Source organism: Rattus norvegicus, chromosome 2 (assembly GCF_036323735.1).
Source record: "Rattus norvegicus strain BN/NHsdMcwi chromosome 2, GRCr8, whole genome shotgun sequence".
NCBI classification, from domain to species: domain Eukaryota; kingdom Metazoa; phylum Chordata; class Mammalia; order Rodentia; family Muridae; genus Rattus; species Rattus norvegicus.
The window spans coordinates 39,912,155-39,930,196 of NC_086020.1; the positions used below are offsets into that span (position 1 = coordinate 39,912,155).

The 18,042-nt window shown below is 40.8% G+C and overlaps 1 protein-coding gene across 4 annotated transcripts in view; it reads right to left on the minus strand.

The window, feature by feature from the left end:
• Ipo11 (importin 11) overlaps positions 1–18,042 on the minus strand; it is a 173,170-nt gene that overhangs the window by 8,839 nt on the left and 146,289 nt on the right. For all 4 annotated transcript variants that reach the window (XM_063282684.1, XM_063282685.1, XM_063282683.1 and 1 more), the window contains one exon: positions 12,209–12,293. In XM_063282684.1, coding sequence (XP_063138754.1) covers positions 12,209–12,293 — 85 coding nt within the window. The remainder of the gene's footprint in view (positions 1–12,208; positions 12,294–18,042) is intronic.

The window sequence follows — 18,042 nt, forward strand, 5'->3', positions numbered from 1 at the left end:
GATATTAAACTCTCTTCATGGTTAATCTGTTGATTTTCTTGGAATCTGCTGGTTTAAACGAGAAGTTCAATGACTTAGTCCCATCTTAGCCAACACTTCCTGCTGTAGTCACTTGCATGTCCTCTTATTCTGTCACCTTGATGAGAAATTCCACAGGAGAGACCAGGCTCATTACCCTTCCTTCCTACAGATGCACTGTATTTACCCAGCTGGCCTGTGGGCAGAATGACTTCTGCCACTCCTCAGGCTGACTCTAACCACTGCCTTTCCAGCCCTTTCCAAGTCCTACAGCCATGTTGAAGCAGTGATTCTGCTACCTGAAAAATCTCTGCTGGAGATTTCGATACCTAATGCCACATGACATGGCTTTTTATCTCAAAGATGTTTAGGGTATCGAGGTGCTAGCTTAGATTGTTTCTTAAAAACAACAAATAAACAAAAAACCAAAACCAAACCCCATAGTACACCACAGAAGTCAAAGGACAACCTGCGGGTAGCGCATTGGTTTTCTTCTTCATCCTTCTGCAGTAGCTGCTGTTTAGAGCTCACACTCCAGGCTTGTGAACCTTTCTTCACTGGTTCATCTCGCCAGCCATTCCTAAGATTTTACATTTATATCTCTCCCACTCATTCCCTGACTACACTGACTGTTGTGTCTACTTTGTTGCTAGTTTTTGAAAGAAAAACAATTCTACTTATTCACCTGTCAGCATTTTTCTGCCTCTGAACTCATTTTAAAAACTATTGAAGTCTTTGTGTGCTTTCATTTCCCTAAGGGTAATTTATGTTTCACCTTTTGAAGTAAGTTTTGAACTCACTCATTTTCATTCTTTTTTGTTTGACAATAAATGACTGTGGGCTATGAGTAATTAAGCTACATCTACACGCTTTCATGTCTCATTGTTTATGTCACCGGCCTCAAAACGGCAAGCTGCCCTTTAAAATAAGGTTTAAAAACTTCATGTAATATGATGTATGTAACACTATCTCAGCCTTTAACTTTTAGCTTTATTTCATTACTGTCAGATAATAAAAACTATACTTCTTCTGCTTTGGGGAGCTAGAGGTTTTCCTCAGGCTCTGTTTTTGTAATGTTGCAGGAATATGTGCATTTTCTTGAATGGGGTACAATTTTTATATGCAGCCATTAATTAAGTTTACTGACTGTATTCTTCAGCTCTATTACCATGAATCATGTGATTTTCTTGGGTTCAGCTACACACATGAACCACAAGAGTCCCCAACTTTAACATCAGTTCACTGAGAAAGCTGTGGGAATAAAACAACTTCATAATAAGGAAAGGTAGGGAAATAGGATCATTTCACCTCAAAATGCTGTTAGGGTCATGGAACTATTTTTGAGATCATATAAAATGTGCTGCCTTTTAAGGAGGCTCATACTTAATAGAGGCATTCTGTTTTTATGACAGTTTCATTCTATAGCAGAGGCTGGATGTGCTCCTCCTGTTTTAGCCTAAAAGCACCTTTCTTATAAGCCATTTTAGCAGTGAATTCCAGACAACTTTCAGCAATGGAGTAGATAAAACACCATCTCTCTATATCAGAATAAGGACCAATTTCATCATGTTAAATAAACAAGAGTAAATAAATTCTTAATTTAGCTAATTTCTATTCACTTACCATTCTTTCATAGTGTTCTAGATAATTAATTAATTAATAATGGAACATATTCTCTCTTGCCACTTAGTGTACCATTTAAGTAGAATGATTACAATAAAATGGAGTGGGACACTCAGATGTGTTATGTGGATTGATGTCATTAAATTAGAAACAAGTCCACTAATAATTAAGTGTGACTATTTAGCAATACCTTTGATTTTATCATTCCTCAGAAATACAGCCATGTTTGTAAACTCTGTAAGAGAGACACCGAAGGTGTACCACACACACTGACCCTATAGTGCAGAAATACCAGTGCAAATAACTCACGAGAGTGAAGGAAAATTAGACTCTGTCTGCAACCTAAAGTTACCTCTGGATATGCTGAGTCCTCTGACTGTCCTGTCCCCGTATTGGAGCCACAGTCTCACTGTGTAGACCAAGCTGGCCCTAACCCAAGGGCTTCTTACTTCAGGCTCCCAAGTGTTCAAAGTACAGGTGTACACCACCATGCCCAGTAAATGTCATTGGTTCCTGCCTACAAGCTTATTAAGGGGACTAAGAAACTTGAACATTACAATGAGAACCAGTTACGGCAACACCTGCTCCCTTACAGCTCCTTATTACTCCAATGGCCTCAATGGTTTCAAGAAAATGAGATCATTTGGCAAATCATGTAAGACTCTCAGGTCTCTTGACAACTACAAGGCAATCAAACAAGCGAAGGATCAGGTACTATAGATAGGAACTGCTGAGTGATGTATAAAGGCTAGAGCATTTACCAGTCAGGGCCTTACATGGGGATCTCAGGAATGAACTCAGGTCTGTGTGCTTGCAAGGCAGGTGCTTTCACCAACTAGTAAGTCATTAGTTTATAAAAATGCAGACTATGGTGGGGGAGCTGGAGGAGTGCAATGTTTCCATCTTGACCCTCTGCTTACATGACAAGACTACTGTAGAAACTGCAGTGTTTTAGAATCTGAACTAACTAACTACATCAGGGGAGGGGATAGTAGTTTCATGACTGTTTAGCTTGTTGTTTCCTGGGGAGCTCGGAATGATACCACACATATTTTAAACACAAGGTGTGTACTTATTTTATTAGATGGGTAGCACACAAGTCCAGAGTAATGCCTACACTATTAAATACTGTAAGATGCTAAGTAGCTTGTGAATAGGTAATAAATTAATTAATTAATTAATTAATTAAAGAAGAGAAGCCAAATGGCAAACTCAAAGTAACAGCTTTAACATTTTAAGCTACATAGAAAACAACACTACTTAAGCATCTCAAAATAAATGATGCCTCACTATTTATCCTTCATCTGGACAGTTTTCATAAATCACAAAGAATCATAAATCATAAGTCAGCATACCAAGATTTAATCTGCATTAAAAAGGGAACTACTAGATATCTACATTTGATATTTAAAACTATAAATAAGTTTGTGCCAACACCTCAGAATAAGTCTTGCTTTGTGTTTGAAGACCAAGCTCATGTGGGATGAGACAAGGTTTCAGAATCAGTTAGCAAGCAGTATTTGAAAACTGGCATGCCTGACCATCACAAGTCAGTTTCTTAAACATGAATCTCCAGTTCTCAAGGTAATGTGAAAATTCATAATCGTAAAAAAGTTTGTCTTTGTGAGTTTGAGACTAGCCTAAGATACACAGTGAGACCCTGGCTCAAAACAAACAACTTACATTAATTCTCAAAACTGCACAGAAGAGCTGGAACTAAGGAATCTGAATGTGTGGGCGTCTGACAGTGTTAGCATGACAGAGTTAGAGGAAGGTGGGATGGGCAGGCAGAATAGACAAGACAAGGTAACTTCTGTGGCTCAGGTCTGAGGCAACCAAGCTGGACAGTGATTAGGAGCAATGGCATTGCTATGCACTACTTGGAAGGAACACATCTGTCATTAACTGAATATGGTGATGGGGTAAGACCCTGGAGTTGGAAAATGCCATGAAGGCCTCTCTACAGTAATGTTGACTACATATAATCTTGAATATTTTCTTGCCAAAATTTTTCTGCTCTGATCACAGAAACAAAGTTTTCTCTAAAAATGAAAGGAAGAAAAACAACACAGCTGAGTGTGGCAGGCTACACGCATTCCTAGAACTTGAGAAATGGAGGCAGGAGGCTCCTAGGCCATTCTCAGACACTCCAATTCAGGTCAGTAGGTCCACTGTTCGGTACACTTGAAGCATCACATAAAATCAGGTGTGGTGGGATGCAACCTTGGAAGCCCACGCAGGACACAGAGACAGGGGGATCATTATTTCAAAGTCATCCTTGGCTATACTGCAAGTTCAAGGTCAGCTTAGACTACAAGAGACTCTATTAGAAGGAGGAAGAAAGGAAGCTGAGGAAGAAGGAAATCCAAACAACCTCTTTTTTGGAACTGGGGAATCAGTTCACTTGGTAAAGTGATTGCCTTGAAAGCATGAAGCCCCAAGTTTGAGATCTAGAGAGAGCCTGCAGGTACAGGTACAAGTGTGCAATATGTGGAAGGCAGAGGACAACCTCAAGTGTCATCTTACAAATACCTTCTCCTCTTTTGAGACAGGCCCTTCCCTGGTCTGATGCTCACCAATCACGCTAGACTAGCTGGCCCCTGAGCTCCAGAGATGCTCCAGTCTTTGTCTTCCCAGGATGGGGTTTCACGGCAGCATATGCCCAGCATTTCACATGGGTTCTGGAGATCAGTGTTAGGTCCCGGTGCTTTGAAGGCAGGGGACTGACTGACTGCCTCATTCTCCTAGCCCACAGATCACCTTTACCCGGTTGCTGAGCTTTAGGATTAATTTAAAACCCACGAAAGCTAAGTGAACAAAAGCTTGCTCAGTTGCTTTTGTTTCTGAGACAGGGTTTTTACTTAGACACAGCCAGGTTGGGTTTGGCTCACAAACTCCTGCCTTAGCTGCTGCTGGTTTACAGACCTGAAACACAGGCCTGGCAGGGATCCCTGGTTTTTAAAGAAATTCTGACAGCCCGCACTCTAATTTTCTGAACAGAATGAAATTTTATTTATCAAAGTCAAAATCATTTATGACATGCATCTATAGCTGTTGAAGGAAAAACTCCTTAGGAAGAACTATTTTAGCTTCTAACAAATCTCTGTAGTGTTTAGTCCAACCGAAAAAACCCAAATCCTCCTCTCTCTTTCTGCATTCACTCTCTGTCCTGTGTTTGGGTTAAATTAAGGAAAAAACAAAACAAAACAAACAAATAACAACAAACCAAGACACCAAACAACCATCTTAGGTATGTAGTTCAAGGGATGGATATGGTGGTTTGAATAGGTTTGGCCCTCACAGGCTCCGGTGTTTGAATGCTTGGCCCATGAGGAGTAGCACTACTAGGAGGTGTGACCTTGTTGGAATGGGTATGGCTTACTGGAGAAACTATGTCACTGTGGGAGTGGGCTGTGAGGTTTCCTATGCCTATGCTCCACCCAGTGTGGAACACAGTTTCCCCCTTCAACTGCCTGAGGATCAAGACAGAACTCTGAGGTCCTCCACCATGCCTGCACGCTGCAATGCTTCCCACCATGATGATAATGGATTAAACCTTTAAAACTGTAAGCCAGCCCCAGCTGAATGTTGTCCGTTATAAGATGTGCCTTGGCTTGGTCTCTATTCACAGCAATGGAAACCCTAAGACAATCACAGATGCCATTTAAAAAGTTACTATAAATAATATTTTCTTAAAGGTCAGTCACAAACAAGAAATCAGAAACCACCATGACCTTTCCATTCTCCATTACATTATAATCTGTCTATCTTATTCTTTGAATGAATCTTGTACTCTTGGAAATATTTTTCTAAACATGAATTTAATCATTTACAAAATATAGGTCCACTGAGTATATGTTGAAATCCTGCACTATCAAATTGTTCTAAACTTAGTCTCACTGCTAGACACATGTGAGAAATAAGCAGAAAGTTATCAAAGCAAGGGGGATACACTATATGCATGTTCCAAAATTCTAACTCTACTTGATGGGTCCAATTTAGCAGTAAGTAACATATACCATTCATTGTTTTCCTTAGGGTGACAGGCTGTCCTTTCAAGAATAATACATGCCATACACCCCCTGAATTACCATATTTACTATGTCAACTACTCTTGTGTGTTCAAATGGTGCTGCCTGGGAAAAAAACAAAACAAATAAACAAAAAGTTAGGCTAAGTCTAGCTGGCCCTGGAGCTCACTGGTTGGCTAGCAAGCCCTAGGGAATTTCAGTGGCACTAGGCTTACCATGTCTGGCTTTTGACATGAGTACTTGGACTAGAATGCAGGTCCACAAGATGCATGAAAGTGGAAGAATGTAACTCAGAGGCAGAGAAACTGTCTAACAGGTATAAGGGCTCAATACCCAGGACATGGGAATAGGCAGTGCGGTAGGATGAAAATTCATTCAATAGAATTTCATTATATGCAACCACTAAAAGAAATGATAGAAATGCAAATTGATATTTATGAAAACATATTTGTATATTTATATCTAAGAAAAATTTAACAGAACACACATATAAAATCATTATTATTTCTAACTTATAAAGATATAATTATATGTGCAAAAAATACTGGGAAGGGTATATATTACAGTGATAAAGATCTCCTTGGTGAAAGTATTTTCCATCTGTGATCATTTATGATTTTCAAATTAATATAGGTCACTTTTATTTTCACAAATGTCTTTAAAATAACAGCTCCAATACTAAGATCACTGCTGTGAACAGGATGTTAATAAAACTAACTTTTTCTTCTAGCAAGCGATAGGAGAAAAGTGGCGGACGGGAAAGACAGACAGAAAGACAGAAACGGCTGCCATGGAGGTAGCCTAGGCCGTCTGTGTTCCGGGTGTGTCATCTGAGTTAGGGAAGAGGCTTTCCCCAGGTGGGTCCGTTCTTCACCCACAGCCCTGTGTGTTTTCACTACATCCAGACAGTCCCTCACTGCCAGTTTCTAAGTGAACAGCAGTATCCGAACTTGCTGATTAAGGTTTTTAGTAAGAATCCAAATAAACAAGGTAAGATTGTCTACAAAACTCAAGAACATTACTGACACCAGCAGGCAATTAGTTAAGTTTCACCTAAAACATACACACAAGTAAAAAAATAAAACCGCCTCAGAAGCCATGCTATAATAAATTCAAGTCATTTTCAATAGCCTTTCCTTTCCCAGTGTCTGAGTGCCCTTACACAGCCTGCTGTGGAGGATCCTGACCTGTATGATCTCAAACTATTTTTTGATTAACATTTTAGTTCCATCAAAGGAAAAATTGCTGTCTCAGGAGGGTGTCTGGTTATCAATTTGTGTCTTTATTACAACTCAGTTGGATTATTTCAATTCATTATCTTTTAGCCAGTTTTAATGTCATTGACAAGTCCACAGTTTTTAAAGGCATAACTGTCTTTTCCAAGAACTTGCCCAGGATTTGAGTTAAGCTCATTGTTGGTTTTTAAGGGTTTTTATGTGTGCTGCAAGGGACTAAATCCAGAGCCCTGCTCATGCGGGACAAGTGCCCTACAGTGGAACACTGGCATTGCACTGTGCAGTAAAGACTGGCCTGACCTCCAGGCTTCCTGCTTCCACCAGGCAGCACCAGAGGGGTCATGTGTATAAGGAGAGCTGTGCTAACTCCACAACTGCTAAGTAGCTACTGTCTTTATAAAGTTACCCTTAGATGAACTTCCATGCTCTCAAAGGGCACTCTCAACGTTTCCGTACCATTTAGAGATGAAGGTAAGGAATTAGTAGGATCAGTGTAATGGGAGGCACATTTTAAGAGAAAAAAAGTAAAATTTGCAAAATGTATAGAAACAAGAAAAACCCGTCCTTTAAAGAAATCCTCTTGTTAATACACTAATAATGTAAAGAGGTTTTTAATACGATAATGTGTACAGTTAATCAAATACACCAGTAGCCAGGGATTGCAGAAAGACATACAGTGAGCAGAGGAAACACTGCTAATGAAGATTAGTGCTGTGCATATGATGACTGCTCTGTGTTTGTAGGATGAATACAAGAGAAAATTGTTCCATTTGGAAGAAGGCACTTGAGTGCCATTGAATAGAGGTCAAGAGGAGTGAGAACACAACTACAGCAGGTAAGACTCTGTGCTGCTTGGTTAAGAGGAAGCAGAGAACTGTTTAAAGAATTATGGAGTGTGAGGATTTAGGCTTTCCTACGTGAGCCTTAAGAGGTCTGATTTGGTGGAAGGCGATGATAAATGTATGTCACAACACACAAGGAGCAATCTGTGAGAGTAAAGTAACAGCAGCAGGGCTTTATCTGAAGAGTCAGAAACATCGATGTGTATGTACTATTTTCTAAATGGTTATTTAATATTAAAGCTCAAGATTAATGTTGTTGCAGCTGGAGAGATGGCTCAACACATTCTGCTTTTGCAGAGAACATGAGTTCAATTCCCAGTACCCACATCAGGTGGTTCACAACCAGATGGTTCTGACCTCTGTGGGCACTGCAAACACGTGGCACACACTTTCACAGACAAATATATGTACACATAAAATAAAAATAAAATCTTGAAAAAAATTTCAAAACAAGGAATTTGATCTTAGCAAATACATATTCTGAGTAAATGACTGAAAATATGGAAACAGATTGTTAGCACAAAAATAAAGTCTGAACTGTTATAGTAAAAAAATTCCTTAGATACAATCAGGGCAATAGTTAAGTACACTGACATATCTACAAAAGCTTTACAGATGAAATCTGTTGACAGTTCTAGGAGACACTACCTACTCATAAGAGTTTCATATTAATTAGTTAAAAATCGAAAATTTGGGTGTACTTAAGTTTTCTTTTAGTAGTAAACAGTTTTGATTTTTGATAAATCATAACTCACTTTTCCCTATTATCTATAATGCCTCAAATTTTATAAAGCTCATTTTTATCTGTGCCAAACACTTAAGGGGAAAAATGGTACCTTTCACCTTTTCCCCTTTTGTTTCCTGACGGGTTATTGCTATGTGGCTCACACTGTCCTTGAACTTTCAGCATCCCCTCGCCCCCACTTCAGCCTCCTGAGTGCTCTGCATGTGTGGAATGCCATGCCCAACACATTCAGGATAAACAGACAGATCAGACTAGAAGCCATAAAGCAACAGATATAAATATTTGTGTGCTAAAGCGAGGGCACTAAAGCACCGGTCGTTGAAGTTCAATTCAAACAGTGGGGTAAGTTTCCACTACAGTCAGACAAATCTCAGGGGTCACCTATGATGCTGCCATGAAGCCATGTAAGCACTACATGATAATTAATATCATTGTTGGCTAAAAAAATAAAGTAAAAAGAAAAAACAACCCTAGAAAACAAGATTCGGACTTTCACTAGAACTGAAGTGAAATTTGATACATTTTAAATGATTGAATGCCTTTTATACTCAACAATACACAGCCTTGTATCCAGTTACCAAGAGAGAGCTACTAAGCCATATGAATGGCTACACCCATGCTTTGGTTTTGGCCCTGCAGTGTCCCCAGAACCTTTATACAGCACTCTAATCCTGTCACAGAACTCCCAAGGAAAGGCAGCACACCATTTCTTATCTTTACAAAAGGTGGAGGTCGTGCTCGCCAGTCTTCTATCACACGATATGCTGTAACTGTCCATTTTTAAATAGTTACTATTAAAGTCTTAGTATGACAAATTCAGAAGTCAGTATAAAACAGTATATGCAGGGTTCTGGCCATGTTTCTTAGGCATGCACTTCAGGTCTTAAAACATGTCCCTTAAGGATAACTGACCACTATCTAAAGAACCTTTCTCTATCCTACTGTTTTTAAGATTTTTCTGCTTAATTCATCTAGAGTCCATTTCAGGAGCTGAAGCTAGTTGAGACCAGCCCTGAGATGAAGTTGCTGACTGGTTCTGCTGGTCTGGCAGGCTTGGAAGAGCTCTGCAGAATGATCAAGCAGTCTATGGAGAAGTGGCCCCTTTTCTCTAGCAATCACCATGGTTTAGTAGACCAGTGATAGCATACATGCTTATCCCTTCTTTCTCAACAATGGTTTATGAGCTCCTGAAGGTAAGGGCTGTATCGCATATGTATGTATGAATGTATGTATTTATGAATGTATGTATGTAAGAATGTATAAATGTATGTATGAATGTATGTATATGTATATGAATGTATGTAAGAATGTATAAATGTATGTCCGAATATATGTATTTATGTATGAATACATGTATGTAAGAATGTATAAATGTATGTATGTATACATGTATGTAAGAATGTATAAATGTATGTATGTATGTATGCATGCATGCATGTATGTATGTTCCCACTCACTCATTCACTCCTGTAACATTTGTTGAGTGCCTGCTGTATGTCATGTGCACACTGGGGAAACCTGCTGCACCTACCAAAGGTCACTGAGGGTGCAGAGCTGCTAAGAGAACTAGACATAGAATAAGGACTTGGTCAGGCATGGTGGCATTGGCACATGCTTGGTATCCCAGCATCTGGGAAGCTGAGACTAAACACCCATCAGGTGACATAATAAGAGTCTGCCTTAAAAAATAAGGAGGGAGGGTTGTTACTGGAATTTAATTCTCCAAGATTATAGGAGCCAAAAAAAGTCTACAGAAGACAGTCAATTTTTGTCCTAGTGTGGTTCAAGTAGCAGGACAAAGCCCTATTGCAAGGCTCTACAGAGCCTCTAAGAGCAAACAGAAACATCTCTCAATTTCTAATCACCCTCAGCTCTGGTTATGAATACCTACCCAACGGAGCCAAAGGCATCTAGTGGACCTGAGTGGCTGCACACCAGCTGCTTCCTATACCAACATGATATTTATCTTCAGCAGAACCTGTGATCTGCTCTGACTTTCTGACAGTAAAAATCATACATGGATTCAAGTTTCAGAAAAGCAAAAACTGTGGAGACAGTAAAGAGAGACGGTAGAGAGAGAGGAGGAGATGAACAGGTGGCGTACATGCTGTAGTAGTTTGAATGTGAATGGTCCTCAAGGGTCATGTATTTGAACGCTTGATTCCTAGTTAGTAGAAATAACTGTTAAGGAAGGATTGGGAGGTTGTTCTTGATGGAGTAGGTGTGTCACTAGGGATGGCTTTGAGGTTTCTAAAGCCCACACCAGGCCTAAGCTATTACATAATATGACTAAAAATTAAATACAAAATGGAACACAAATTTGGGCAGTTTAACTTGCTAGGGAAAAATCTACCAGATTAAGAAAAATTAAACAGCACACATGGAAGCTAGTAAGAGAATACCTATTATTCATTTATAATTCAGAATGTTGTGGGGAAAATGCCATCACATTTTTCTGTGACAATAATGGTGCTTCCAGTGCTTTTGAAGTTGAGAATAGGAGGGAGGAATTGGATAAGGCCAAGTAAGTTGCATCAGGGGCCTCTCGCTCTTGCATGTCAAGAGACGACATGTTGCATCTTAGAGAGCCACCACCCTCAGTTTAAGGATGTTTCTGGGGATATATTCATAAAGGAAAATGGCATTAAAGGCTTTTAAAGTAAATAAAAAATGGATTCTAGCTGGCAGGCCCTGGTAATCTACTAACCCAGTTTTCTTCTGATGTCATCAATGAAGTAAAACAAGTCTAAAAAGGCAAGGTAATCTGTTCAAGGTCACAAGTAACTTCACACAAAGATGTAACTTTTGGTGTAAAGATTCACCCCTGGGCTGGACATAAGATCATAACAACAGGAGAAGGGGGGGAGGGGAACGGGGAAGGGGAAGGGGAAGAGGAAAGAGGAGGAGGAGGATGAAGGATCATCACCACCATCATCCTCTTACTAGCTGCTGGGTAGTGGCTGCTAAGTGCAAAGGCAAAGTGAAATGGTGCTGACCGTGAACTCAGGATTACATCCTTGAGCTTAACAAAAGATTGCTGAAGGACTGACGAGAATAACAAGATGAAATCACAGTGAGCACACACCAAACAACAAGGCACTTGTGGGTTTCTAGGGTGGATGACATTGCTGCTGTCATTTTGCAGGAGAGGAAGAAGGTGCAGCGAAGTCATGAGACCAGAAGAGACTCCCAAAGCTCACTGTGTCTATTTATATTCATGGTCGGAGTAAGTATTAAACATTATAAGTAAATTTCAAGATGTATTTCAGACATCTCTTAGCCTTCTGCTCTTCATTCTTACCAGATTCTGATACAAGTATTAATGGTAGCAGTCAGGGCATTTTATAATGCCTCATGATGAAGATCATAGAAGGATCATTACAAAGCTAGTAACGTAACAGGGAAACAATAATAAAGAAAGAATAAGAAAACAATCCAATATGTCTCCTCAAATAATTTTCATTTTTTTCTTTTCTTTTTTTTAAACTTAAATAAACTTGTTGAGTCCATTTTTTTTGTTTGTTTGTTTTGTTTTTTAATGAGCAAAACTGGTTTTCTCAGACAGGATCAGCTATCTCAGAATGATTTCCTGTCCACAGAGTAAAGCTCAGACACTTGAATTCTTCAACAAGGGATGAATGGGCTGATATTCAGGTGGACAGACCAACATTCCATTTACCAGCATGGTGATCACTGGTCATGCCTGTAGCTTACCATCTTTTTCCTCTTGTCTTGTTCTGTGGGTGGTTCTTCGTCTTCTGTTACCTTCGGTTCCTCATGATGAGACATCAGCATACAACTACAATTAAAAATAAGCACCAAAGTTAAGTAAAAATGTCTGTACCATACTCACCTAATCCCTCAAAATTACTGAGAACTTGCATGCTTCTTTGTGACAAAGAGGGGTTGATTAGATAAATAAGATTTATATTCTTTAAAGTTTTTGGTTGTATCTTGTTAGGCCAGGGAGCTGGCTCAGTGAAGGGTGTCTGCCACCCAGTGCAAGGACCTGAGTTTGGTCCTTGAATCCACGCAAAAATGCTGAGCACAGGCAGCACACTCCTAAACCGGGCACCAGCAAGGTAGAGAGAGGCTCACTGGGCTCGCCAGCCAGCCAGCAGGATTGGTGAGCTCTAGGTTCAGTGAGAGACACTATCTCAAACCTGACTGAGGTGGGAAACCATCAAGGAAGACCCTCACTCAGCACTGGCCTCTTGCTTCCACACTACATACATCAAAAACACATAAGCACCAAAAAGGTGTTCTTAGCATTATAATTTTAAAAGCTCCCCATTTAAAAACAGGCCACAGCAAAGGGAATGTGGACCATTTAACTTGAGCATTTGATACAGTAAATTATAACTTAGGAGAACAAGGCAGGAGGAGCAGTATCCCAAGATTAACTTGAGATACTTAAGGGGAGGGGGGACAAAATATAAACACATGATACATTTTTAAAAGATTATTACTAGGAAGCTTTTGAATCAACTATCAGTTAGAAGATAATTTATATCTTTCTTTAAAAACAAAAAAAAAAAACAAAACCATCAAGATTTACACCTAAACAACCCCCCCCACCCCAAACTCGTGTGCATATTAAAACTATGCATGCAATGACTTTAACAGAAGCATCATCAAACACTGCTGATAACCCGACAATCCACTTCATGCTCCAAATGAAATCACTCTGCTTTGAGAAGCTTGTCCCCAGTGGCGCCTATGGCTCCAGGACAGGTAGAAATCATTTTATTTTGATTATCTGCACCACTGCTCTCCACCATTAACAGAAGTAATAGAAACATAGCCTCCTGTTCATCCAACACTCATTACAGGGAGACAAGAAATGAATGCTGTCCGGTGAATCACCATCACTGGAACAAACCCCACAATTTCCTAAATTTGAACGAAGAACACAGAAACTTATCAGAGCTTTATGTCTCTAACCAATAGACTATGGCAGAGAGGGTTTTGTTTCTCTTAATGTTTTACACAAAATTGAGGGGAAGGACAGTACCAAAGTCAGCTATTCAAAAATTAATTTAGGATTGAGGCGAGCTGCCAATATCAGAAATGCAGTCAGGCTCCCTGTCACAGCAGACCTGGCTGTCTTTCCCCACCAGCAGAAAGAAGAGCTTCTGAGAGCACTGCACCTCTCCCAATCACTGCACACTGTGCAGCCCCAGACCTGGCTGTCCTTCCCCACCAGCAGAAAGAAGAGCTTCTGAGAGCACTGCACCTCTCCCAGTCACTGCACACTGTGCAGCCCCACACAGGCACCTTGAGAGGAAACCTCCTCAAAACAAGAAAGCTGGGCCTCCAACTCACTCACTGCCTTCGCCTTTCTGAAGCTCAGTGCTGTGGTCTGCTGAGATAATACAGATAGTTCATGCTTGAGTACAAGGTAAGAAAATCTATCAACTCAAGATAGAATGAGAGGTTGAAGGAGAGTCTAGATCCCAGTTTGAATTGTAGGACTGAGGAAGATGTGTCTCCATCTGTTAGCCACTTCATGCCAACTAGACTTCACTTCAACTGCAACAGGTACTAGTCTCTATGGAGGCACCTCTTCCCCTTTCTTTTGGTCTCAAATTCTTCTGCTACACAAAACATGTGAGCTTGTTGTTGCTGCTGCTGCTCCTCCCCCTCCCCTCCTATCCTTCATCTTTTTTTTTTTTTTTTGGTAAGATTTAGTTTTTGCCTAACAGTAATTGTGCATGCCTTTAATCCCAGCACTCAGGAGACAGAGGTAGGCAGATTTCTGAGTTTGAAGCCAGCCTGGTCTACAGTGAATTTCAGCCAAGGCTACACTGAGAAACCCTGTCTCAAGAAACAAAACTAAACAGAGAGAGAGAGAGAGAGAGAGAGAGAGAGAGAGAGAGAGAGAGAGAGAGAGAGAGAGAGAGAGAGACAGACAGAGACAGAGACAGAGACAGAGAGACAGACAGACATAGAGACAGAGACAGATCTTTTATTTGTGAGTATATGCCGCATGAATACAGTGCCTGTGGTGCCGAGATTCCCCCCCTGCAGCTGGAGTTACATACATGCAGTTGTGAGCTGCCTAATCTGGGTGCTTAGAACTGAACTCAAGTCCTCTGGAAGAACAGCAAGTGCTGACCACAGAGCCATCATTGAAGTCTGATACTTAGATAGTGAAAATATTCTGCTCTGCTTCACTGATGCTAAAGGATTTAGCACAATGATCTCTCTCTCTCTCTCCTCTCTCTCTCTGTGTGTGTGTGTGTGTGTGTGTGTGTGTGTGTGTAGATTATGGATGGTTTTGTGTGTCAACTTGACACAAACTGGAGTTATCACAGAGAAAGGAGCCTCCATTGAGGAAATGCGTCCATAAGATCCAGCTGTAAGGCATTTTCTCAATTAGTGATCAAGGGGGGAGGGCCCAGCCCACTGTGGGTGGTGCCATCCCTGGACTGGTAGTTCTAGGTTCTATAAGAAAGCAGACTGAGCACATAAGGAAAAGCAAGCCAGTAAGCAATACCCCTCTCCATCGTCTGCATCAGCTCCTGCCTCCAGGTTCCATCCCTGCTTGAGTTGTCTGACTTCCTCCAACATGCACTATGGTCTGGAAGTGTAAGCCAAATAAACCCTTTCTTGGTGTTTCTTTGAAGCAATAAAACCCTGACTAGGACAAGTTGGTACCAGCATAGTAGTATGTACTGCTGGGGCAGCCGGACCGTGTTTTTGGGAGGACTGTGGAAGGACTTTAGACTTCAAGCTACAAAAGCCACTAAGTACTGAGACCTTAAGTGGGATGTTCTGTAGGAGCTTGGAAGAAAAGAATGTTGACAGCAGTGCAGGAGGTGGAGGCCTGGCTTGTGAAATTTCAGAGGGAAGATTAATGGCTCTACAATCGGCTGTGATTAACAAGATTCTAGAACTACTAAAGTCAAACTTTTACATTACTGGGACAATTGATGCTGGTCAGCTGGAGCTAAGAAATTAGTGGTGATTAAGAAGAATCCAGCATCATTACGGTGAAATCTTCTGGGAAGCATTTTCTGAGAGCAGAGAGAAGCTGTGTTCCACACACAGCCAAGGTTGTACCTCCTGTTGGTAGCCAGACTTGGTGCTGTGTGAGTCACCCAGGTGGTACTGGTTTTGAAGGCATGAAGGACGGGGTCATGGAGAGCAGCAGAGGTTTAGCACAGTGAGAGGCCAGGAGAGGCTATTAATGAAGGTGCAGTCTCAGTGGCAGTTGAAGGCACAGGACTGAGGGAGTCATGAGGAGAAGCTGAGGCTTGGCATGATGAAGAAAGCCTGTGAGACAGTATTTGTGAAAGTGCTGCCAGTTGCAGCAAAAGACATTTTAAGATGTCAGGATCATGCAGTGGCCATCAAGAAGAGCAGCAGCAGTGGCGTGCTACAGAGGGCAGAGCTGGAGACTGACCCAAGCTCTCTGGAGCAGTCCAGAGAACTTGAGTGGATGGTTAACGATGAATGGTTACGAGTTTTGATTTTGCTTTGATTTGATTGCAACTGTGCTCTGATTTTTTTTTCCCTCTTAAAGAAAGTATTTTACTAGAGTGTACACTTAAAAGTCTTTGAATTGTAAAAGACTTTGGACTTTAAAAGAGATGAGATCTTTTAAAGGAACTGAAATTTTAACGTTTGAATTTGTAAAGACTGTGGGACTTCTAATGTTATTTAGATCTTGAAGATGATTAAGACAGTAAGGGTTGAGGCTTAATAGTGATGTGTTTGTGTGTCCAGTTGATAAGGCGTCAGTTGTAGTGGCTGGTTTTATGTCAGCTTGACACAAGCTAGAGTTATCACAGAGAAAGGAGCCTCAGTTGAGAAAATGCCTCCATGACATCCAGGTGTAGGGCATTTCTTAATTAGGAATCAATGGGTGGAGGGCCCTGCCCACTGTGGGTGTTGCTATCCCTGGTCTGGTGGTCCAGGGTTCTAAATAAAAAAGCAAGCAGGCTGAACAAGCCATAGGAAGCAAGCCAGTAAGCAGCATCCCTCCATGCCCATCAGCTCCTGCCTGCAGGTTCCATCCCTGTGGAGCTCCTGTCCTGACTTCCTCCAACAATGGATTGTGATCTGGAAGGGTAAGCCCTTTCCTCCCCAACTTTCTTGTTGGTCATGGTGTTTCTTCAATGCAATAGACTGACTGACCCTCCCTCTCCCTCTTTTCTTCCTTCCATGACCAAAAACTACATAAAGAACAGAGTATGTTTACTTTACATATGAATTATACTCATTCAGGCTGAGAAAGCTGTAAACTACCCCTTGTTTTTCTGCCTCAGAACTGACTATGGATGCTCAATGTACAAATATCACCAGTCCAAAAAACACCAAAAATCGTTACTGAAAAGCATAAAGTTGAAACTATCTTCTGAAGCTCCAACCGAAAGTAAACCTCATTTTGTTAACAGAGATTAAAGGCAAGCTGTCACATTTTAACTGAAATGCACAAGATGGGATTTCGAATAAGCAAAGACATATGGAAGCTTTTAATCCAATAATAGTTATAGTCAAAAAATACTATCAACCATTTAAAATAACAACTGTCTTGTGAATACATACAGCCACTCCTCCATTACACACCCGAGCAGAGATTACTGGGTATCTCCAGGCACTAGGGCTCTAAATTAGACTATTTCTCAACAACAAACTCAAAAGGGTCAAACGCTATAGACAAATGTTGGTAAGAAATGCCAATGGTTTAAGTGCTATTTAGTTGAAATATGCAGTAACATATTTCAGAGAATATAAAAACTCTGCCCTAAGTCATCTGTCAGTGAGAAAAGAATGACTTTACAAACATATACTGAGTGTTCTTTAAACTTTTCCTAGCCTTAATGAACTTTTCCATTTTTCAAAGTACCAAATTTTGATGCTTCAAATTTGACCCGGGGGAACAGTATGAAGAAAATAGCCATGAATTCAAGGCAGGAACCTGGAGAGAGGAGCAGAAGCAGAGGCCATGGAGGGGTGATGCTTATTGGCTTTCCACGCCCCATGACCTCTCAGCTTGCTTTTTTACACAGCCCAGGGCTCCCTGCCCAGGGGAAGCCCTACACTCTGTAGTTCGGGCTGTCCTACAACAACCATTAAGAAAATATCACAGAGACCTGACAACAGGGCAATCTGCTGAAGGTATTTCTCAATTGTAGTTCCTCTTCCCAAATGACCCTAGCTTGCATCAAGGTCACAAAAAACTAACCAGCACAAATTACATAAAACCGAACTGGAAATAGTAAAAATGGGCACTACACATAACTACCCTTCTCTTTTTCACTTTACTTTGTTGCATGCTAGAGATGGAACTCTGAGCTTCAGGCATGCTCGGCAAGGGTTAACCACTGAGTAGTACCACCTTACCCTCATCCTTAACAGGGCTTCACTCTGCTTCCCTGCTAGCATACCCTTCTGAAATGACTAGTCCCAGCTCCAGTCATCGATCAACAACATGAATCATGACAATCCTATACTCCTAGTCAATGACAGTTCGTAAAGGGGGCATGTTTATGGAATTCTGATCAAGTACATAAAGGGGACAAAGACTTTGAAATGGTTTC